The sequence below is a fragment of the Durio zibethinus genome, chromosome 9 (genome assembly GCF_047325235.1).
Source record: "Durio zibethinus cultivar Kanyao isolate XHJ-2024 chromosome 9, ASM4732523v1, whole genome shotgun sequence".
In the NCBI taxonomy this organism is placed as follows: Eukaryota; Viridiplantae; Streptophyta; class Magnoliopsida; order Malvales; family Malvaceae; genus Durio; species Durio zibethinus.
The window spans coordinates 5,085,337-5,103,330 of NC_143170.1; the positions used below are offsets into that span (position 1 = coordinate 5,085,337).

Consider the following 17,994-nt stretch of genomic DNA (forward strand, 5'->3'; position numbering starts at 1 on the left):
ACACTATGAATTCTCTCTTTCCATATGCATTTGAGAGGAGCTCTGTTTCAAGGTATCCTTATGTTTGAAGAGTTTATTGAATAAGTTCTTTTGAGGTTTCATATGAAAAGTTTAAGCATTTCCTCTTAAGCAAAGTAAGTTTAAAGTATTTCCTCTTTAAGGAATTCATCGTTCAGATTATTGTAACTGATCATCAGGTGAGATATCACCAGCTTTTCATATCCTTAAAAAGTTTGGTCACTTTTGAAAATAGTTCCTCATTCTCTTTAAATTTTACTGCTTTTTTGAGAGCACTGAGTATGAATTGATTTTGTCTGTATTATACATTTTTCACTGAAGAAATCAATTACTAGTTGCAAAATAGGTGCATGAAACAACTAGTGTATCTAGGTCTAGTTCCATTAACGTTTGATCTCTCCCCTTTACAAAAAGATGCACTGCATAAAGGGCTGGTACTTTATTTCTCCTTCCATCTCGGTTTTTCTCTTTGATAATTGCAGAAAGTTTTACTAGATGTCTTTTGACTGTTTCACAAAGACTTTGCAATTAGAAAAAGAAAGAAAATTTTAAGAGTATTTCATAGCAAAATTTCTTTAGGAGGAAAGGAAGGTATAATGAACCTGCTTCTGGATTTGTTTGTTCTATGTATATTGAAGTATTCATGTTCGTCGATAGGGACAGAAATGAAAGAAAAGATCCAGGAAGCAAAGGGGCCCAGCAGGTCTGGGCTGGCGGCTATGTGATTGGTCTAGATAGCCACCATGAATGGTCTGTAATTATTAAAGGTAAAGCGTTGACATGCACTTTGATGATTTTTTAACCACCAAAGCAACCTAGTTACGGCCTTTTGCATCCTTTTTTTATTTTTTCTTTCCGATTAGAATCTCATCCACCGTCATCTCGATATCTACATGTCTTTCTTCCTGCTCGGTGAACAATCAAACAAGCAAAGTTGAAACAATCCTTCCTCATCTTTCTACAAAAAAGGGAGATATGAATCTTCTTTTAAATTGTCTACCAAGCACGTGCAAAGCGAAATCAGGCCAGAATTATAAAAGTAGAAGTTAAGATACGATAAACAATCTAAACAAGCTTTTCATTATCACTTACAACAGTACAATCCTTATGTTTCAATCTTTCTGATGAACTAAATTTAATTTACAGAATACAATACATAAAACAGCGAAAACTATAGAAAATCAAGCTGATAAATATCAACTGCCAAGCATGTTAGTTAACATCATCTCACACGGCAGTGGAACACTGAGTCCCTCGAATTGAACTCAGTGGACCTGTTGGGGCAGTAGGTCCAAAGGCCATGACAGAAACACAGTTAAGCCAGATGAGGAATATAAAGGCTAAAACTATGGTAAAAAATGCAGAGAATGCAAAAAATAATTTCTTGTAGGACTTGTCAATGCTTAGTCCTTGCTTGGCATAGTGTTTGGGAGATTTTGAGAGGATTTGAGACATTTGCTGGAGGGAGAAGGGAGAGAGAGGGGAAGAGAGAGAAGGTTTTACGATGCTAGGGAAGGGTGGCGATGGGCTTAATAAAGGCTCAGTTTATATAACCACTTTTAAGAGGTAGTAGCAGATTTAGAACTCAAATCTCAGTACTTGAGTACTTACTCTATTCTCATGTCATGGTTTCTTTATACTGAAAAGAAGGGAGAAATTGGAAATAAAAGCAGCAATAGCTTTGCTCTCGCACTTCTGATTGGTAGCTCCTCCGGTGGTGAGAAGTGGCTAATAGAAGATATTCACTCACTAACTTCTCGAATATGCCTTTAAAATCAATGTTTGTAAGTTGAATTGATGTCAATGATACATCTCCAACCACTGGATCCGTAGACCATACTCCTTGCTTTGGTCTCTTTGTGGATGTAGCAAATCTGAATTATCTGATGAGATGGTCACGCAATGACCAACTGTGGTGGAGTTTAAGTGCTTAACCTTTTCCCAAAAGCAAATCAAGTAGCAACATGTTGGTACTTTATTTTCTTGCAAATATAATATATATTCATTTTAGAATCGCTCAATGATAGACAAATCTGACTGCTTTCACATTAGAATCAGGGAAACTAGCATCTACAATGATCTCCTCTAAGCATTTGATCATATTTTTCAGCATTTTCTCACCTTTTTTCTGTTCTTACAGAGCCAAAAGACTACTTCTTGGTGATTACCAGCTATGACCACAACCACAGTACAATTGGCACTCATCCATAGATGCTCAATATATCATGGGTCTCAAGATCCCCCCATTAGGTTTAAGAACCCCTTCTCAAATCATGAACACATTCATGGTACTATCTCAAGGAACCATGCAACAGGCTGGAAGTACAAGTTTTATACGCTGAATACTTCACAAGAAGATATGTTTTAGTATATGCAGACATGGTCATCGAGAGGGGGGGATGCGGGGATATCATTTTTAGCTTTATTAACCAGAACCTGGAATGGGAAACACTTCTAGAATAATTGAAAGGAATGTAAGGCTTTTAAAAGAGCTTTAAGAGAGAGTAGCCATAGCCTTTTTATTCGATTGGATGTAGTGCAGAGGCCCAGTGGCATCTCCATTTCTTTCTTTATTTTTTTTTAAAGGAGGTCGCAGCTGGAGATAGGAAGGAGTTGCAGGGATTTGAATATGGGCTTACTATGTCACTTCTTAAGTTATGGTTCTTCTTTCTTTTTCCATTAGCCAACTTGTTTAGTGAAAGCAAAATTGGTTTTGCTTAACATGATTTTTGAATCAACAGATAATCTAGATATGAGGAGTGCATGGAAATCATGAGCTTTTTTACATAAAGCTGTAGTTTTGAAGTTGTACATAAAAGTTTCTTGTATTATTGAGCAGTGCACAGGGGGGTACAAAAGAAGCATGTGAGACATGAAGAATCTGTAAAACTGACTTTCTCAAAATAACCAGGAATCATCCTAATGATTTCTGGGTGTCTTTATGTAGCCGCTGAGAAAAGGGTATAAACAATTCATAAAAATTTTGATTCTGGGCCAACACATCACTCAGCCGTGGATTTTTGGTGGATCAGCTTCATTAGTCAGTCAGGTTAGTTACATATATATACGCCAAGGGACCCTCCTAATTAGGATCTTTAAAAGGAATATTATTACAGTCTGGGTTCGATTGCACAGACGTTTGAAATTAGAGAAAAGAAAAGGTTTGCTTTAACAAAACTTTTTTAAGTTTTAGAGCCCTTCAATCAATGATAAAAGTGGATGACCCCAAGACTATTGACTCTTAGGTAATGATTTTGATTATTTCTCATCGTTTCCTAAATATATATATATATATATATATATATATATATATTTGCTCTGGGGCCAAATTTTGGCTTGGTCCTGACTCTCATTTTAACAGGAAAAAAAAAAAGATCTTCAACTTTCTATTTCTTTGATTTTTTTTTTTTGGAGATAAACATCTGTTGATGGAGTTGATGATAATGGATAGTGGAAGGCTAAAATCATTGTTTCCTCTATTTATTTATTTTGGTTTTAGTGGGGTGTTGTGGGAGAAGGCTGAAAGCAGGCTTTGTAAAGTAAATGTGACTTCATTAAAAAGCTAATATAATTCTACGGAGTATTGTCCTGTTCTTTTCATTGTTTGATTGATTAATTTAAAGTTTTAACCTATAAACAACCAAACTCAGACGAGCAAGAGCCAAAGCAGAGCAAAGTGCAAGAAAGTGCTACCCTGGATTTAGTAACATATCATGTCCTTATAGAGAGAGCCTGTCTATAGGTTTTGGAATCATGGGCTGGTCACATCGGTATCGAATGTTTAGTTCTACATGACAGTTTGTGTTGAATAAAGCGGGGATTACATTTGATTTAATTGGACTATTGGCTTAATCAAAAGTGATCAAGAGCAAGCAAGAATTCAAATTCTAATGTTGCTGGGGAACGTTAGCATTTCAACCATAGAAAATGATTTTGGAAAATCAAGATTGAGGTGAACTTGTCTATTGTATTCCAGCTGATGATAAGAAAATGAGATTACACTAGATTTGTACTTGCACTACGTTTGTATGGTAATTGCAACTTAGCATTGTTGAATGAACAAATCTACGAAGTAACCAATTAAAAATGACTCAGGCAACCCCGGTGAAAAACAGGGATGAAAACTCTTAACTCAAAGATCCAAATCTTATTTTACAATAAGCACATGGCAACCTGTGTCAACAATCATAATGTGATACGGATATGTGCAAAAGCATTTTTAGAATTCTGCCCTCTATTTGTTTCTTCGCGCTTCACAAAACAAAAGGCTGCAATAGCAGTGATATCATTTCTAAAAATCCAAGCAAATTTGAACCTTTGCTCTCCTTAGTTTACAAAGTTGTAACTAGCCATCAGATGAATTGCCATAATGACACTCGGCTTCTGTATGCATAGGATCAGCCTGCACCTGACGAACAAACTGACCTTTTACTCTTGGGCGCTTCTCTGCAAGTTTCTTTCTGCTCTCATACCGGACCTGTAAAAAGAATTCAGCATGAATACTTAGCTGCTTCTAAGTTGCGCAATCTATGTGAATGTGATTTGTACATGGTTCTACATTTTACTTTGCATTGAGGAGTAGCACCAGAAAATTACTTATTACTTTCATGCAACATGAGTATCTTATAATGTTAATGGATCTTATAACAGTATTTCTAGTATACACAGTAGTATAACAGTAAACACAAAAACACATAATGATGGCAGCTGGTGAGAGAATTCTGTACCTTTTTTCCATAGCATCTATCCTTCCTCTTCAAGCGAAACTTGGTTAGAGCTGCTTCTCTTTGGATAGAACGGTGTGAATTTCCACCAGGACTGGGAAAACTGTCATCATTCTTGCTCTCTGTAGGAGCTCGGACAATAGCAACCTGATCAACATTGCCATTGCTTGCACCAGTGCTTCCATATGCAATACCATTAAGCTGACTTAAGGAGCCATTACAGAAACTACTGCTTGCACTCTGATCAGTGGTAGGAGAAATATGTCTATTCTCAACAGAATCCAACTTTTGCTCCAGCTTGTGCAAAGGTTGGTTGGCCTGGTTTGTATTGGAGGCAAGTTGGTCATACAACTGTCTGGAGGAGTTAGTTTCAAAACTGGAATGACGAAAAGGATTCACACGAAAGGCAGGTTCCTGTTGGTTGGCTGAGCTTGGACTTGGCATTGGGAATGAACTTGACTGCGCACAAAAGATTGGAGGAATTACAGAATTATGGCCATCACACAGGTTATTCAATCTTATACCCTTCACTGGTACTGGGACAGGAAATACTCTCTGTTGCATGCATGATACTGCTACTTCAGTTTGCTTCAATTGACCAGTAGCTCCAGTCGCCAAAGGGATCATGTTTCTTTGAGAAGTTAGTGTGGGACTGGGAGTATCCGAGTTATATTCAGAAATAATATTGGACAGCATCTTCTCAGAATTAGTCATGGACTCTTTCTTTTGATCACTGACACATGTCAATGTTGAATGCAGGGGCTGTGATGGTCTGCTAGTGTACCTGCATTAAGGATCATTGGTATGATTAGCAACTAAAAAAATGCAATTATCGGCTATAACACATGCAAAAGCAAACTCTGATTCAATCCATTTGTTCTAAAACACTTAAAAAAAAATTTGTGCTAAATTCTCAAGACGATAATGCCAAATACAATAGCAACCAACCTTGTAAAGGCTGATGAATTAGGATGCCAGAGAGTAGGCCTTTCTTGAGTAACATGATTCTCAAAAACATTAGGATTACATCTTCTCAAGGAAAGATCCAAGTGAGGAGAAAAATCAAACTTGCTTGTGCTATTTTTTGAAGGATTGCAATTTCTATTAAATGTTCCCATGAAGTCAATAGCCTCTCTTAGTGAATCAACAAGGACATCACCAGCCTCAACTGGGATATTAGTATCCCTCATCTGGCTTTCCTGTTCAACACCCATGTACACAGCTGTTGTGTAGGCATCCTTGGATGCATCGACGACTGCTTACAAATTTGATTGAGACATTGAGAGAAGGTTAGATGCTCTCCTACTGAACAGAAAACACAATGCCAAAATTCAAAATTTAGTGTCTCACCCGCAGTTGCCATCTCATGCATGAGTAGTTTCTTATTGAAATTGGCATGAGTTTTGTGCTTCTGCAATTCACTTGGTAGAGATTTTCCCTTTATCAAGTGTGAAAATTCCTGCATATTTTCCATGTGGGCACTCTCAGCTTCCATGTCTGGCTTTGTACAAGAGCTCTGCAAGAGACAACAAACATGCTGTGTTAGTACAAAAAACTGAAAATCTGAAATTTCTGCTTCTAGTAAATCTGAAATTTTGAGAAAAGGCTCCAAGATGTGTAACAGTGTCACTTTCCTTAAAGTTTTATTGTCCACTCCGTATTATTTAATTAGTAGGTGTGCAAAAGGGTTGCAAACAATAAATCTCAAGGATACAATGAAACCTGGCGATTGACTACATTTTGCACTGATGAAATCAGTCCACCAAGGATTCACTAGTGTATTACAAGATCACCGAACTTTTTATAAAGTTTTCTGCAGCAAAACTTTATAAAAGGAAATCTCAAATTTAATGAAAAAGAGGGAGAGTTCTGAGTGGTGTTTTTGTATTTTTCATAAAATCAGAGTTTATATAAACAATTAAGCGTCCCTTTATCAGATATAACTGTCTATTTTAAATAAACAAAAACTATCTGATTTTGAATAACTGTTGATTTGAACAAACTTGTCTGTCTGTTTTTGTACAAAATCATCTGTCTATCTATTTTTGGACAAACTTAATTAATCAGACACTTAATTGAACTTTGAATTAAAATAAAATAATATTTTATTTACTGCATTGCAAATGTCAAGTACCATTAATTAAATATTAGTATATATTAATTATTTAATTAATGCAAAACCAACCAAACTTGAAAAACCAAGCCCATGGTCCATTAGCCGCTTAACTCCAACTACATGGAACTTTTATTCCTCTTAATTTAAATAATTGTCTTATCATTTGTTTTTCCAATAATCCTATATTTTATTTTTGAAAATCTCTAACATGCAGTCTATATCAAACTTCATAAAGCCAACTTAAACTGAAAGAAAATTCCTTTTGACCATGAGTGACCTCATCAATACATATATGACCGAGGCTTCATCAAGTGTAACGAGAACCATTTTTGGCTACTCCATGAGAAATCTAAATTAGCTATAGGGTTGTCAACAAGTTAAATGACAATGAAATATGACAAATGTGCCCAACATTCAAAACAAGCTTGTTAATATTCTTAGAAGTAAAGATTAGATGAACGTAAGCTGAATATAGCAAGGCATTTTATTGTAGAGCATCTACATTCATCCCAAGCGTCTTCCACGATCAGCAGTATTTGTTAAAATGTTTGTGCCAGATTTAGGTTACAAAATTCAAAGTTTAATAGCTTCCAGGGTTTGCATGCTACTCTTTGCTCCTATTAATAATCAGTAATGAAGATGACAAAAGAGTTTTCAATGTTCACATCAAATTAGTAATTTCAGATAAGCTTAATCAGTCCAAACACAAAAACAGTAAAGAGTAAGGCAAATACTCTGCATAGGAAATGCGCTGATCAATCACAAAACAAAGCTCATATGAGGATGAAGAGCACTGACCTGAGCATCACTCCCTTTCTCAGTTCGTTCCTTATTTCTTTGGACACCAACCAAGAAACCACTGGGATTATTACTTGCAGCATTATTTTCAGAGGTAGCTTCAACCTTTTTCTGTGCAACACTCTCATCCTGGGGGGAGTTTCCACTAACCGTTGACTGATTTGAACAACAGATATAAATCAGGTACAGAATAAAAATGCAAACTACAACTTCAAAGGAACTGCAAAAAAGAGAGGGAAATAAAGTGTAAGAAGTAAGCATACTGATTGTCTTCTCCATACATGCTGCCATAAATTTCTCAGCTCATTTCTCCTTATTGGCTTAACCAGGTAGTCGGCAGCCCCTCTCAACATGCATTTGTATACTGTGCTAATTGAATCTTGTGAGGACATCACTGCACAATCACACCCAAAGAAAAAGAAAATTTACTTAAATTGCTTTGTTATAGACCCATAGTAGACAACCACAGCCCTAGCAATTGTACAAATGTCTAAAGAATATTACAGCATCAAGAAAATTTATTTAAATTGCTTTGTTATAGACCCATAGTAGACAACCACAACCCTAGCAAGTGTACAAATGTCTAAAGAATATTACAGTCTCTTTCTCGTACTTATAACAGGAATGCTTTTACAAATCTCATGCTCCATGATTAGTGTAAGAAGAGCGAATCCTGATATGGATGGCAAATCTACTTCTGTCAAAATGAGATCTATGTTTTGGGGTTTTCCTTTCAGCATCTCCCATGCCTCCAAGCCATCAGGAACAGCAGAAACTGCTCAAAAAGGGGAAAAAAAACCATTTTCAGTTCCAAATGCAGCATATCATTATTCTAAACAACTTATTTGAAGCAAGAATCAAAATGCCATTTTCCAGGATTGGAAAAAGTAAAAATAACAGCTTGAACCACCATCTCTAACCATGTTATGTTGCCGAAATGTTAAATAGAGAATCTTGCATATGAAGTAGGTATCCTTGAGTGGACTTAATTCAATTCAATCTGGATTTGCACCTTTTCTTTCTCTCCAAATCCAATCCTTCCAAATATGGAAGAAAATAATCATTTAACTTAAATTAATAATTTTATTTACAATTTTATCCCTAAACTCTTTCTCTCTTTATATTTTCCATCCTTGGTAACAAACAGAAAGGTCACTTACAATTTTCCTTTCCATTTTCCTTCCTTCTTATCATACTATCTCTCTAAAGTTTAGAGTGTCCATTTACGCCGAAGCAACTGAAAACAGGGGAAAAGAAAGATTTTTTATGCTAGCTCAAATTCACTACGTTGAAATCGAAAACCAGCTGTATTAATGGATCAAATTCACATTACCACTGATGGAAAGGCCTGTGTTTACATATTAAAAACTTGAGCAAGTAGGTCCTGAAACAGAGACGATTCTCAAAAGGGAGCAAATAAGTACCCATGACGGCTGAAGCAATTGAAAAAAAATTAAAGGGCATTTTCCCTGATAAAAATGCTTCAAATAAAACCCTTTCCGTACTTTGAAAAGATAAATCAGTAGTAATTCAAGAACAAAAAAATGATAAAAGCATTACCAGTCAAAGAAGAAGAAGAAGAAGAAAGGAAACTAACCTCTGTAACTGCATTTCCTGAGAAGAGCAGCTATAATCTGCCTGGTTGAATCATCAGCTTCGACCAACAAAACCCTCAAAGACATCCTGGGCAAAAACCTTTCCCATTTCACCACTTCCCCAGAGGCAGAACTCCCTGGCTTATTCTTCTTCCTCCCCTTATTCCCATGGAACTCCCCATTTTCGTTCTCACTTTCACTCTCAGTTTTCACCTCCTCCACTTCCTCGCTACTCACCACAACCTTACCCATGCTTTTTTTCTTCACCAACTAAAACCTATTACCACCAAGTATTAGTGTATTAATTTTTATTTTTTTTACTCTGAACTCAGCGACGAAAGGAAAGCAAAGCAAAGCAGAGAAATCGAAAGGCTATCTCTCTTCTGCTAAAATCTACATCGATCTACTACCTGATATTTTTATAAAAAAAATATATCGTAAACGAAAGTCCCCTTAATCGGACGGCAACAAAATGAATTAAGTTGGAAACAGACTCTAATCTAACGGTGATAAATATCTAACCTAAGATCAAGGAAAATATCTTTTAAGTCTGCATTGTATGGCCCACGTAAGTCACGTCAGCTATCTGGAAGGAAGGACGTCAAAGTTCAGAGTCATTGGATTTTGGGGCTGTCGTTTAACGTTTGCCAAAATTAATTAAAAAAAAAAAAAAAGGAAACTAAAGGGTCAACAAGGCCTTCGGCATCGGCGTTCTTTAGATTGGGATATTTTTGTGTGGGGCCCGGGCACTTGAAAGATATTTTCGTGACAGTGGATTTCCTGGACAGGAAACCGACACGTGGGGGCATTACAAGTGAACACTTCGTTTTGTGGTTTTGAAGTTGTCAAAAACCGCTCTCTTTTTTATGTCGGTTCATTTTTGTCTCTACGCGTTGTGTTTTTGGCCAGTGGATGACACTCGCTTTCCTATTGAATGAGATGGCACGTGGTTCGCCATTTCGTTTTCCCAGAATCCCAGCGCGTGCCAATTCTTTATGTCACTTTGAATGCCCTACTTGTTTTGAAAATGCGCTGGTTCTAGTACTACAGCTGCGAGTGATACTTTAAAGAGTATATTTTCGAGGAACAAAATCACATATATTCCACATTCCTTCGTTTGGAGAGAGGGTGGGAGTAATTTCAGGAACGATTTTCACCGTCGAATGTGATGCTCCTCAATGCATATTCCTTCCATTCACACATTTTTAAATTTATTTATAATAATAAGGCCAAATGCTTATTTTAACATTTAACATTTGAGTTTTTTTTTAATTAAAAATATTATTTTTAATTTAATTCAATTAAAAATTAAAGATTTTCGGCTTAACTCAAAACAAGATTTTATAAGGACAATGCATTGCATGTACTGTTAACTATAATAATACCATTAAATTTTTATTTTTATCAATAAAAATGTTATAATCTCTTTCTTTCTATCTCTAACTCACCCAAAAGAAAAAACTTTTCTTCCTATTTCTCAACCTTCTCTATTAAATAATACTTTTTTTCTTTTTTGATTGGGAGAGAGAATAGAAAAAGAAAGGTACAAAGAAAATAGTGACAGTGGATCAAAATCTTCTATTTCTTTTAGGCTCCTTGTTATAAAAATACTCACTTTGTTGTTTCACCCGTTCTCTTTAGTCCTTACGTAGATTTCTTCTTTATTTTGTGTTTGGATGTCGAGAAAGTACGGTAAATAAAGAACAATAACAAATTAAGTTCGACAGGTATTTTTTAATTTTTTTAACTTTAATTTTTGGGTGAATTTGTAGGTATTTAGATGCGGAAAATATATATTTTTTTTTACCTCAACTTTACTCAAACTCCATCAAGTTTCTCCAAATATCAAGTACATTTCCAGAAATTTCTTCTTGTCCTTTTTTCCGCCCGCCATGATGTGTGTTTCCATTGCTATACCTTGCCGGTTGCGTTGATTGTCTTTCAAAGTTTCAGACAACTACAAAAAGTCCAAACCAATTTAAAGTTTTTTTGTTGTTTCTTTATTTGAGTTGCTCTGGGCTTTGATTTTTTAGGATGGAGGTGGAAAGCTATGAATTTGGTGATTCAACCATCAAAATGGGTCTTTTGAACAGTGGTGTCAAAGCTGAGATCAATACTTCGGTGCCATTTGCGTCAATTAACAAGGTTGTTTCTTGACTCGATGGAATCAGTTACTAAAAACCCTCTCTGTGTAAACTCATCCTTGAAACTGAGGTTTAATTTGACACCCAAAAAACAATTTTTGGTTTTTATTTCTCCTTTTTTTTAAAATGTTGCTGGGTTTCTGGGGTTGTCAATGTAATTAATGTTTTATTCGTTTAAATTGATGGATTGATTTTTTTTTTCTTTTCTTGATGAAATTTTATGTTCCATAATAAATTAATTTTATTCTTTTTTTAGTTGAACACCAAAAAATAGATTTTCTTTTATTTTTATTGAAAGTCAAAAATATGATTTATCTTTTTTTTTTTAACTTTTACTCGATCAAAAGGTGCATCCATCTCACTACTATTACAAAATCTTATATTGAACTAATCCAAAAATATTTAATTTTATATTGAATCAAATTAAAAATAATATTTTTATTAAAAAAAATTCAAACGTTAAAATTTAAATTGATCTTTTAATTTAATAATAATAATAATAATAATAATAATAATAATAATAATGTATTTATGGAAGAGTATTATTAGTTTTTTAATTTTATAATTTTGTATAATTAAAGTAAAGAAAAATTACACTTTAATTATTTAATTAAAATTTTAATACTGTAACAATAAATTACATAATTATTGATTATAAAATTTGTTTATTGCCACATATTTTGCTTTTAAGATATTTTAATCTTCTTTCTCGTCGAAAGATGAAAAGGGTTTTTTTTTTTTTTGTTTAAAAAAAAAAAGGGGATTAAATTGCAATTCTATTAAGGAAAATTATACTCATTCTAAAATTTTGAAGTAAGTAAAAGTTAGATGGAAGGGTATTGAAATTTTGAACTCTTTAAGTTGAAGTATCGCTCTTTTGTGTGTGTGAATTTGATAATTTTATATTGGATTTTTTTTTTATAAGTTGATTTGTCGGCTTTTGTTTCTTTGATCTATTTTAATTAATAATTTTTTATATAAAATATAATACTTAATTATAATAATTATTATTATTGTTAGTGCAAGTTTGATGGTGACTTGGCAAACCTTGGTTTGGACCTCGTATTGCCTTCCAAGATAGAGTTTCATTACTTAGTTTGATGATTTTTAAAGACAACAGTATTCTTTCTCACATTAAATGTTAAGGCATTCAACTGTAAAAATAAAATAAAATAAAATTACTTGCTATTTTGTAATACTGGGAAGGAGATTTCGTTTTTTTTTTTTAATTTTCAAATGAAGTTTAAAGATTAATTCGGACAACGTGGGTATGACAAAAGAATTCAAACCTGACAAGAAAATTTTAACTGAATTATAAATCATTATAAAAAAAAACTTTTGCAATTATTTTTTAAGAGATATATAAATAAAAAATAGCATGTATTTATCACATATGATTTACAAAAGTTAATAAAAAAAATCATTATTTTTACTCATTAATTAATAACATTTTGCAAGTATTAATTTTGATATAAAATTTCATTTATTTAAATTTGTAAAAAAAAACAAAATTCACTATTAGATTCTTATGTTAAAATTAAGAGATTGCATAGGAATGCTTTATAATATATTTTTTACTTTTTTAATAACATATTTTTTAAATAAAATATTATCAAAAAAATAAAGTAATATCAAATGATGAAGAATGCCAAACAATTATTGTTGATAACCGATGATGATTGATGGCTGTTTTTTTTTTTTAAAAAAAGTTTTGCCAGTAGAGTAATCTGTTCTGAAAATCACGTCTTAATCAACTCCACCCATCCCCAAATTATTAAACAAAAGGAAAAGGGGTAATTCTAATTCTATGTTGAGGTGAGGGACCAACAATTAGACAGAGTGCCACGTCGAATTAAATAAATAGGTCTCAATCATATTACCCTTTGCCACGTGCATCTTGATTTTATGTCCAATGTAAAGATTCATGTGTCCAGCTCTGACATTTCACGTGTCCTTATCCGTCGAGAATGAGAAAAAAATTCAAAAATCAAAATAATTGTATTTAGTTTAATTCGAATTAAATTTTTTATTTATTTCGAAATTAAATTTAAATATTAAATATATATTAAATTTAATTAAAATATAAAATATAAAAAATTAAATTAAATTTTATATATTTTTAATTTTTATATAGATGTTAAAATTTTATAAAATACATCATCTTCATGTCCCTCTTCTTCCGCTTCATCAGTTACTCTGTTCACTCCCGCAAAGCTAGCTCAATTGCCTTCATTATCTTCTTACAAATCCAGTTTCTTGAACTCAATTGGGAATAGTTTCAAGTACATTGAGTCGGAATCAAGAAAGAGCAGGACCAAATCATTAAAGGTTCGAATTTCATGAGACGGTCCTCTTTCTTCTGTCAAATTAATCATCCAAGGAAAAAATCTTGAGGTAATTTATTTCTTAGTTATCATCTACCCTATTTGAAAAAAAAAAAGTTGTCAAGATTGATGCTTTCTTACTCAAATAGCGACTTTTTTTACTATTTTAAGTTGTAAGTTGTAACCCTTTATTGTTCTACTGGTGATACATATTGGAAGCCAATTACTTTTTATTTGAAGCATGTGAAAAATCAACTACATCATAATGGGGCACTTAGTTTGGCATATATTTGCTTTTGCTTATTATACCATCTGCTTTTGATTGGTGATTTTATAATGCCCATTCCAAATTTGTTTTTGTTTGTGATACCTTCTGTTGTTGATTTTAAAGATCTTTACAATACCCAGACCAAAATTGTCCTGTAATTACTGAGTGAATAGAGGGAAAGTTTAGAGAAGATTTTGTTTTGTTGGACTTCAAACAGAAAAAACTTGGACTTTGATCTACCTTTACTTTCCTTTCTTCCTTCTTTGTACTCTGTCAACGGCCAAACTAGATTGAACCATTCTTGGCTAAATAATTAATATCCATTCTTTTATTTGTTGCTATAAGCTCTCTTTTTATGTGATACAGTTAACAGATACAGTGAAGCAGCATGTTGAGGAGAAGGTTGGTAAGGCAGTTCGGAAGCATAACCATCTTGTGAGGGAAGTTGATGTCAGGTTGTCTGTTCGAGGTGGAGAATTGGGGAAAGGCCCAAGGATTCGAAGATGAGAGGTGCTTCCTAAATTCGAAACATTCGTCGCTTGAGACCAAGTTTGCGTTGACCTTTGTCTTAATCCTTTTTCTGATGGGTATTTGTCGAGTGGTTCGTGCAGAGGAAGATGCTGAGACAACATGTGGGAGTATAGATTTGGTGTCCTCACAGCTACAAAGAAAGTTAAGGAAGATTAAGGAGAAAGAATCAGACCGTGGCCGCCACATGAAGGGTTTCAATGGATTGAAAGTTAGAGTGCCCGTGGCAGTAGTAGTGGATGATGATGTAGAGGCAGTTCCCGAACTGGGTGATAGTGGCTTTATGGTTGATGTTGTTTTTCATCAACTTTTAATCTATTGAATTGTTCCTGGAATTACTTTTGTTGCAGATATATTTCATGTTTTCACTTATGTGCTTGTCTGCGTAACATGATATTAAAGGGCTTTTCAGATTTATCTTCTTTTCAGTTCATGGAAACTGTCATTGATGGGTTTGGTTTCGTGAGTAGGCATGCAATCTGTATTCCCATCTTGACCGAGGAAGAGGAAAATAATGGGAACAATAATGCAATCTGTATTCCTCAGCATTAGTTTTATGTGCTAATTAAAAAAATATGTACTTGGCTCCGGTGAGATTAATATCTTATACAAAAGGAAAGCTGGAGGGTGTGGACTCATTATACCTAAAGGAAATGGTAAAGCTGAGAAATTAGAGCGGCTGCTGGTAGAACCCGCCAAAGAACACTCCTTTGCAGAATAGGTTGTCTAAAGAAGAAAATTCATTTTGTGAGACAGAAAAAGATGTCAAGCTTTTTAGTTCCATCTGTAGATTTTCCATGGCAACACTATTGATGAAGGTCAAGTGATGTGGAGAGACATGGTACAGGGTTTGAAATTAAGGCGAAAATGATCTTTTGGGGTATATGAATACCATCCTGTGGGTATTTAGGTTTTGAAAGATTAAAGACTCTTTTTGGTGCCTGACAAATAGGCGTGAGAAATGACATTATAAAATCACCATGTAATCTACACATGTTTGCTTAATTTTCTTATTTACCTTTGCTAAAGTGGATTTTTTTTTTTATCCAGAAAGAAAATAGCCATGCATAACTTAAAACGTAGTACGGTACATAACAGCCCCACGAGTTTCAGCAAGGAATACTGAGGCGAGACAAGTAGGAACGTCGTTAAACAACATTACAGAAGAGTTTTCATACATAGAACTAGAAATGAAATTGGATTCCTCGCTGCCATATCTTGCCAATGCATCAGCACACTGATTTCTTTCACGGTATATATGCTTCTTCATCGTCTATTGAAAGGTCTTCAACAGAATCCTGCAATCAGAAATGAGGGTGTTAAGACGTAGATTAGTAATGTTTGAGCTAGTAATCAGGTTGATCAACGCAATTGCATCCAACTTAATTTCTAATCTTTCAATTCCATCATTTTTTGTGTTGAGACCATCTTGTAGCGCCCATAGTTCAGCTTCAACAATCGTTGCTCTAGGGATGTGTCTGGCAGAGCCTTTAATTCATTCTCCTTCTTGGTTTTATAAGAGCGATCCTGCCCCAGCTTTCCCTGGATTACCTTTAGAAGAACCATCTGTGTTGAACTAGTACCACCCCTGGGCAGGTGGTTTCCACTGAACACAAATGGTGGAGGGATGTGGCACTCTTTTAGCATTATCCACTACAGCAACAAATTCAGTAGCGTGATCCAAAGCCATCTTTATCACTCTGTTAAGGGGTTTTCCTTTGAAAATCAACTTGTTTCTCATCCTCCAAGTCTTCCATAACAGAAAAAATAAAAATAGTGCTCCAAGGTACCATCTTGTTGGGCAACTATGATTTATCCGTGAAATTTGATTTAATCTATTTCTCCCAGGTTTTTCTGCTACTGAGGCTAGATTGAATTAGATGATTCATAGAGGACCACCAAGCCTTAACAACAGAGCACTCAGCTAGTAAATGGTTTGTTGTCTCCTCTTGGTCATTGCAAAACGGACATTCGCTCGGCATATTCATACCTCATGACCTCAAGAACGCTCGAGTTCGAAGAATTTTTCTTGCACATTCCCACATAAAGAATTTCAACTTCGATGAGATCTTTTGTTGCTAGATCCAGATCTATCTTTCCTTAGCTTCATTGTCCCTTTGCATGTCCTTATGCTGGGCAAGTTTATAAGCACTGTTAATATCAAACTCCCCATCACTTGAGAAATTCCAGCAAATGGTGTCATTTCCTTCCTCCTATAAGGCGAAAGGGATATTTTGGATGGCTTGCCAGACCTTCCTGGGGAAGTCAAGAGAGATGGGTTGCTGTTCCATAGTGTCCGATATTTGTTTGAACTGTTTAACAGTGATACCCTCCTCCTTCTTCTTAAGAGGGCCTTCAATAAGGTTTCTGATTCTTCCTAGAGTTGTCCTATTATCATCCCAAAAGCTCGTTTTTGCTCCATCCTGAACCATCCACCTTATCCCCTTCTCCAGGATATGGTGACAACTTTTAAAAGCTCTCCAAATGACAGATACATCCGCTTTCCTATTCCTAGAGTTGTTGCTTTGAAGATATTTTTCCATCAGAGTTTTAACCCATAGGTCATTTTGGTTGTGAATCATTCGCTAGCAACGTTTAGTTAGGATGGCTTGGTTTCAAGCCTTACTCAACTTCAATCCCAAACCTCCTTCTTCTTTTGTTTTAGTCACGTTCTCCCAATTGAGTCTATGGAGTTTTCTTGTACTGGCCTTTACACCCCATAGAAATCTCATGTTGATCCTATCGAGCTCAGTACAGGTTGCCCCAGGGAGAGCCCTGCATTGCATGAAGTATGTAGGGATAGTTTCCATGGTGGACTGAAAAAGCACCAATCGGCCAGTAGGAGAGAGGAGGTTAGATTTCCATCCTGCCAACTTTGGATTAACTTTCTCGATGATAAATTTAAAATCTTGTTTTTTCGTACTTCTGCTATGGATAGGGAATCCCAGGCATTTCCGCAGCTCCTCAGTGCTTTTTATGTTAAGGCAATTAGTAATCCATTCACGATAAACCGTACCAATGTTCTTTGAAAAAAGGATTTTGGATTTTTCCCAATTAATTTTCTGGCCCGATTCTTCCATAAACTCATCCAGGATCTTGTCCATGGTTTGAGTGGACTTCTTGTCAGTTTTGGAGAGTAGGATGATATCATCAACAAACATGAGATGGGATAAAGGGGCATTTCCTGGAAACTTTAACATGATACCATCCTTTCTTATCACAAGCTTCCCGAATCATGTTGCTAAGGTACTCCATGCACAAAATGAAAATGTAAGGAGATAAAGGATCCCCTTGTGTAATGCCTCTGGAAGGAAGAAAACTATCCAGTTTTCACCCATTCACCACCATTGGGAGTATGGACGAAGAGATACAGTTCATATTAAGTTTAAACCATTTTTTAGGCATCTTATACAGTCGGAAAACTTTTTTTATGAAGCCCAACTCGAGTCGATCATAGGCTTTTTCTAGATCCAGCTTGA

General features: G+C 34.9%; 1 protein-coding gene and 1 pseudogene across 7 annotated transcripts; one reads left to right on the top strand and one right to left on the bottom strand.

Moving 5' to 3' along the window:
* Positions 1-3,965: 3,965 nt before the first annotated feature.
* On the bottom strand, positions 3,966-9,687 carry LOC111308650 (two-component response regulator-like APRR5). 6 transcript variants are annotated; one of them, XM_022907169.2, is made up of 9 exons: positions 9,254-9,313; positions 8,990-9,040; positions 8,270-8,431; positions 7,920-8,050; positions 7,657-7,812; positions 6,093-6,258; positions 5,691-5,997; positions 4,746-5,526; positions 3,966-4,495 (listed from the first exon to the last, which is right to left on the bottom strand). In XM_022907169.2, the coding sequence occupies exons 3-9, from the start codon at positions 8,394-8,396 to the stop codon at positions 4,364-4,366; spliced, it is 1,800 nt and encodes a 599-aa protein (XP_022762904.2). In that variant the 5' UTR covers positions 8,397-8,431; positions 8,990-9,040; positions 9,254-9,313; the 3' UTR covers positions 3,966-4,363. The 6 variants fall into 6 exon arrangements, with proteins under 6 accessions (XP_022762904.2, XP_089621743.1, XP_022762876.2 ...); XM_089765617.1 differs by lacking the exon at positions 9,254-9,313 and adding an exon at positions 8,817-8,893 and having other exon boundaries at positions 8,990-9,009; XM_022907141.2 differs by lacking the exon at positions 8,990-9,040 and having other exon boundaries at positions 9,254-9,687.
* Positions 9,688-10,190: 503 nt separating this feature from the next.
* Positions 10,191-15,872, top strand: LOC111302800 (ribosome-binding factor PSRP1, chloroplastic-like; annotated as a pseudogene). Its single transcript, XR_016344882.1, has 8 exons — positions 10,191-10,307; positions 11,024-11,100; positions 11,285-11,396; positions 13,550-13,789; positions 14,354-14,522; positions 14,584-14,828; positions 14,918-14,977; positions 15,087-15,872. The product of XR_016344882.1 is annotated as a ribosome-binding factor PSRP1, chloroplastic-like (transcript).
* Positions 15,873-17,994: the final 2,122 nt, after the last annotated feature.